Source organism: Dipodomys ordii, unplaced genomic scaffold, assembly GCF_000151885.1.
Source record: "Dipodomys ordii isolate 6190 unplaced genomic scaffold, Dord_2.0 Scaffold255, whole genome shotgun sequence".
Lineage (NCBI taxonomy): Eukaryota > Metazoa > Chordata > Mammalia > Rodentia > Heteromyidae > Dipodomys > Dipodomys ordii.
The window spans coordinates 434390-440934 of NW_012267471.1; the positions used below are offsets into that span (position 1 = coordinate 434390).

A 6545-nucleotide genomic window follows, 5' to 3' on the forward strand; every position below is an offset into this window, starting at 1 on the left:
TAATTAATAATACATCCTATGTACAATATTTTACATCATATACAATGATATAGTGTATATTTAATTATCACATACTATATCTTACACATAAAGTATATGTACATACATATGATACATAAATTGTGTACATGTGTTCACTTGGAACCCTGAGAATTATAGAGATTCCGACTTAAAAAAAGATCTGCTTTATCTTGAGGTTTCTCCATCATTCTTTTTGTAAATGAATGACTTTTGTGTTTTTACTATAAGTGTCAAAGATTCCTAGAATTTTAGATTGAAACAGAGATTTATTGATGTAGGAATACTTCTGTGAATCTTGGGAGCAGTTGTGGAGGACAGAGGGCATAAACACAGGAAACTCCTCACCTTCACCTCACCTTGCAGTGTTCAGATGACCGCACAGGATGGCTGGACCTCTAGTGGGATTGCTGTCCTTTGAATTCAGTGTTCTCCTGGCAATGACAGCTTGACTAATAAGTGAATCTGGAATTTAGGAAAAGAAATAGAGTAAATTTATCCTTCCTTTGTCCCTCCTTTTCTCTACCTCCATCCACCTCCATCCATCTCTCTCTCTACATCCTAGCTTTTCTTCTCTCTATCTCTCTCATTTTCCTTCTCTTACTTCTCAGCTAATCTATCAGGTTTAAACTATTCCACAACAGAAGTCTATTTGAAAATTAAATAATGATATCTACAATTCATTATTCTAATTGGTCTAAAGAAAAAACTTTATATTGTCTCTATAGTACTTGAAAAAATGCTTTTAAAGGTTTCAGCAGCTACTCGTGATAAATCATCAGGCCAGAAATAATGAAAAATAGCTATTTGTTAAAAATGATCAACAAAACTCTACAACAAACACTGTACTCATTAACATGCTATTTACCGTTTTACCACTCAACTTCCATTAAAGACAAAAATGTCACAATCAGTTTCTGTATCCAGATTTATATTGAAATCCTCCAAATTATATTAGAAAAATTATCATCAAAACCAAAAACAAAAACAAACGGAAAAAATACAAAAGGCATGAAGCAGATAAATGAAGTGACAAAAGGTCTTTATTTGCTGAAAAACTTTATGTACAAAGTTTTTCAAAATCTTAAAATAAAATATATTAAATAATAACGTAATAGTGCCTTTGCCCATCTTTTGAATAGCTGTTCATAATTAAAAGACAAATAAATATAAGGTATTTCCATAGCTATAGTTTGGACTTACTTTAGTATTTCAATTTCCAGCCCAGCACCAATAGCTGAAGCCTACAATCACATTTACTCAAAAATTTCAGACCTTGAGAACTGCTGTTCCAGGTAAGCATGGGCAGAATTCCTATCTTACGTTTCTAGGACAGATCCTGCAAGTGGAAACATGAGGAAAGTAGCTGGGGCAGCCCAGCCTCACACTTCTGCTTCTTGGAGGTTTATGTTATGGCTTGTATCACTGTGGGTGGGTTATCATAATGCTGTTGACAGTAATAAGTGGCAATGTCTTCAGGCTGCAGGCTGCTGATGGTAAGAGTGAACTCTGTTCCAAGTCCACTGCCACTAAATCTAGAGGGGATTCCAAATTGTAACCTGTTTGCACCATAGATCAGGAGTTTAGGTGCTTTCCCTGGTTTCTTTTGGTACCAGTTTAACTCATTGCTAATATACTGACTGGCCTGACATTTGATGGTGACTGTGTCTCCAGGAGATGCAGACAGAGTGGATGGAGACTGGGTCATCTGGATGTCACATCTGGTACCTGGCATTGGAAAAGTAATAAATGCATACATGGAATCAATAAATCAATATATAATACATAGAACCAAGCATGCTATAAGAAAGCTTCATTAATAGCCAAGTATCAGTGACTACAACACATGGAGGAAATCCTCATGATTGTCTTTCCTTACTTGGAATCCAGAGCAGCAGGAGCCCCAGGAGCTGAGTGAGGGCCCTCATGTCCACGCTGTGTTCTGACTGAGACTGATGCCTGCATCTGGGGTGAACAGCCTATTAAGAAGGTATCAGGGTGCTGACTGTGCTGTGGGCTCATGCAAATCAGTAGGGGTTTGGATTTGTACAGCTGCAAATCTGACTCTCTTAGTAACTGGGCCTAGACACCATCCTCGCTGTCTGTATGTCCACAGAGAAAGAGAATGCATCTGTTATCAAGCCAGTACAGATGCACCTGTAGAAATAACTTGAAGCAAATTTGGATATAGTTTTTTAATGTCACATTAGAAACAGTGATATTTCATCATTTGCAAAAAATGCAAGTACAGGATTAGAATTATGTTTAATGAAGTAAAGCTTAGAGACATAAAGCACACATGATTTCTCCTATATGTAGAAGCTAGTTCAAATGTATTAAGGCATATATAAACACATAGAGGAGCATATGCAAGGGTAACAAATATATTAACCAAAGTATGGCATTTACATGGGAGAATTCCAATGATGTAACTCTTTAGATAAACTAACACAGTTCAATAAAATAAATACTGACACTTGAAAGATGTGGAGGCGAGGTCAAAGGGAGGAGTAGATGAATGTAGGGAGGAAAGTAGGGAGAATGCAGTCATAAACTCCAATGCAGATCCTGTGAAACTAAGAAAGTTGAGGGCAGGTATTAAGGAGAATAATAAAAGGAGTGATGGTATGACAGTAGTCAAGCTGCATTGTACTTAGAAACTAAAAGTACTTTGTACTACTACTTAAAGATAATACTACTTAACATAATGAATAAGCTATTAAATTTTCTGACCTTTTGTAAAGAAGAATGCTCACTTTTTGGGGCTGGGAAGGTGGCTCAGTTGTAGAGCGCTTGCCTTGGATGCCTGAGGCCCTGGGTTCAATTCCTCAGCAACACATAAGCAAAAAGAAAAAAGCCGGAAGTGGCACGGTGGCTCAGGTGGTAGAGCGCTAGACTTGACCTGAAGAGCTGAGGGACAGCGCCAAGGCCCAGAGTTCAGGTCCCACAACCAGAACCCCCCCAAAAAAATAAAGAATGCTCAATTTACAGAAGATATGTAATCCACAATATGTCATATGAAAATCAACACCTTCATTACTGCTCAATGATCCATTACTTCAAATATGGAAAGGGATTCTTATAAAAGAATGGAGGGATTTTTATGTTAACATCATACATCTGTATCTGTTCTTATCTCAAGACTGGCAACAGAAGCCTCTACCTTCCCAACTTCCTCCTCTAATCAGGCTGCATGCTCTGACTGAGCCTCTTTTACACAGATCTTTTTTAAAGGCCTATAGCTAGTGGTGCTGAAAAGGACAGACCATGTCAATCATGAGAGATTTTCTTCCATTTATTTTGAAGAGTCTCTGTGAGTGAAATTGCAATTAAGACATCAAACAGAGACTTACCTTTCAACTCAATTGTGGGTAGAGCAGACCCTGAATATCTTCTTACTAAGTATGTCTCCTCATTCTGCTTTTAGTTCATTGTACACAAGGCACCAGGACTTGCACCCTGAGTGGCTCTGTGGTCACATGCAGGAAATTGCACCATCTTCCACTCTTCCTCAGTGCTTCCCCATTCACCTGCTGCTTCTGCACAAAAACAAGATGAGATCTGTTAGATGTGGAGATCTGTTAGCTCCCCAGAAGCCCGAGGAAATTAAGCTCCCAGGGCTGTCAGAACTGTTGCTGACATGGGCATGAATGACCTAGTCCAGCACTCCATACAGGCTATACAGGCACTCCTAATTCTCAATGTTCCAAACCAAATAAAAAAATTTACCCACCACAATATGTGATCTTAGAATAGTCATCATTTCAAAATAAACATATACTATATAAATTAATTTTTAATTTATCCTATAACAACTATGTAGATGAAAAGATCTGAATATTGGATAGAAACATTGGATAAAAATGATTCTTTTAAGTGCAATATCTATCACTGAATAGTACTAGGAATTATTTAACCACTATATACAATTTTGAGGATGAAACAATAATAATCGTTTCTTCAATTATACTTTTATTTCTTTGTTTTCATCTTTTGAGTAACTATATAAATTGGTCTCACTGTAATTAAATAAAGATATGAAATCTATGGCTGGGAAGGTGGCTCAGTGGTAGAGCACTTGTCTTGCATGCATGAGGCTCTGGGTTCGATTCCTCAGCACCACATAAGCAAAAAGAAAAAAGCCGGAAGTGGCACTGTGGCTCAAGAGGTGGAGCGCTAGCCTTGTGCTGAAGAGCTGAGGGACAGCGCCCAGGCAAGAGTTCATACCCCAGGACCATATCCCCCACCAAAAACAAATGCAAATCAAAACATCATTGATATTCCACCTCACCCCATTTAGAATGGCTATAATCAAGAACGCTAATAACAACAGATGCTGGAGGGATGTGAATGGAAGGGAACCTTACTGCATTGTTGGTGGGAGTGTAAACTTGTTCAACCACTTTGGAAAGTGGTATGGAGGTTCCTCAAAAGACTCCACATAGAAATCCTCTATGACCCAGCAATCCCACTTTTGGGCATTTACCCAAATGATCACAAAGAAGATCACACTACCAGCACAACTGTTTTTGCAGGATTATTTACCATAGCTAAGATATGGAACCAACCCAGATGCTCCTCAGTAGATGAATGGATCAAGAAAATTTGGTCTATATACACAATGGAATTCTATGCCTCCATCAGAAAGAATGACATTGCCCCATTTGTTAGGAAATGAAAAGACTTGGAAAAAATTATATTAAGTGAAGTAAGCCAGGTCCAAAGAAACATAGGTCCCAAGGTTTTCCTTATTTGTTATAACTAGTACATGTCTGGGACAAGCAGAAAAGGTCAAAAGCTATGTACATATGACCAGATAAGATGAAGTTAAGTGAAATGAACCTCAAGATAGGGACACAAATGTTTTTTTTTCTTGTTTGTGTTGTTTCTAACATATTTATAGGGTATAATGTGAATTTTTGTTGTTGTTGTTGCTTTGTTTATTCTTCCCCCATGGTATAATCCTTGTTTTTACTGTATTTGATGTCGGTATAATTTATGGAAGGGAAGGAAAAAAACCAAAATGTTTAAATAAGGATACAGGTCGACCCATTGTAACAATGAGATGTAGAAGACACTATATTGAAAAAGTGAACTTTACAAATTGCGGGGTAAAGGTGGTAGTGTAGTTGTGGAGGTGGGAGGGAAGGGATGGTAGGGGAAAAAAGGAGGAGGCAACAATACTTGATAAGAAATGTACTCATTACCTTGCTCATGTAACTGTAACCCCTCTTTACAGTATTTTCACAATAAAAAACTAATTTAAAAATATTCAAACACCATTTTATAATGACATCAAAATGTTATAACTGAATTAAAGATCATATAGAATGAACTCCAAAAAATACAATTAAAAAGGCACAGAGATGAGACCAAGAGATGAGAAAACTTCATCTTCAGATAGGACAGCTAATGATTGCATTAATCTGTTAGACTAACAACTTCCTAAAGAATATTCTGCAATCGCAATGTCTGAGCAGTGATATCTGGCAGTCTCTAGTCACATATGCCCATTGAGCACTTGAAATGGAATGGATGAAACAGAAGTGTTTAGTTTATAATCTAACTAAAATGTAAATTTATATAGTCATATGTGGCTCACATTTACTCTATCCGGGGGCACATGTTAGCAGTTACATCATCAGTAACATCACAGCACAGCCAGGCTAGTGATTGCTAGCACAGAGTTTGAATCATAGACTGAAGCACCTTCACTTCCAGATTCTCCTGGTGAAGGTGATATTGTCCTACCCATAGCCATGCAACTGTGAGTGGACATGGTTCAGAACATGGAAACTTGGTAATTTATAGCTTACATTGTGCACTTTTATGTTTGAAACACTTGTAGTAATTTTGGTTTTAAGTTTTGTTAAATTCATTGGACCTATTGGTGTTGGCAATTCTCATAATCTGAGAAAATTTTCAGGTCATATTCGACTTTTACTATTTATTTCAGGAATAAAAGTGCTTATGATTTTGATTTATATGCCAAAAAGTATTCATATATATATTTTGAAGCAAGCCAAAAGGTTTTTGGTATTTTTCAGTATCATCTGACTATAGTTATGACAGAATCTTTCCCAGAGCTCAACTTTCCCTCCTTCTAAATACTTCCTCAGTCTCACAAATACTTATAAATACTTACTTCCCATGTCCATCCTGGTGGCCACACCTGTACAATCACATGTGCACACAAACACTTGGGAAGGAGGGGACACCAGAGCTTACCTCCTCACACCTGTCCTTCCTCATCTCCCTTTGTTCTTACATGGATAGAGAGCATCATCAGTCATGAGTGCTGAGCAGAGAATCTCACTTAATGAGGGGAAGTGAAGAGGCTTGATAATTCAAGATAAGGTTATGCTGATGGCTCACATCTATAATCCTAGCTATTCAGGAAGCTAAGATCTAAGGATAATGGTTTGAATCTAGTGTGGGCAGCAAAATCTAAGAGACTCTTATGTCCAACTGATCAGCAAAAGTCTGAAAGGAATGGAGCTATGGCTCTAGTAGTAGAGCATCAGTGA

General features: G+C 37.6%; 2 gene segments (V, D, J or C); both read right to left on the bottom strand.

The window, feature by feature from the left end:
- Positions 1-6545, bottom strand: part of LOC106000978 — a 12293-nt gene that overhangs the window by 4327 nt on the left and 1421 nt on the right. Inside the window, 1 exon segment of the V gene segment in view lies at positions 5458-5459. Within this exon segment, the coding sequence occupies positions 5458-5459 (2 nt within the window).
- On the bottom strand, positions 327-1961 carry LOC106000984. The segment is given in 2 exon segments: positions 1113-1746; positions 1898-1961. Coding segments are annotated over 2 exon segments (372 nt in total).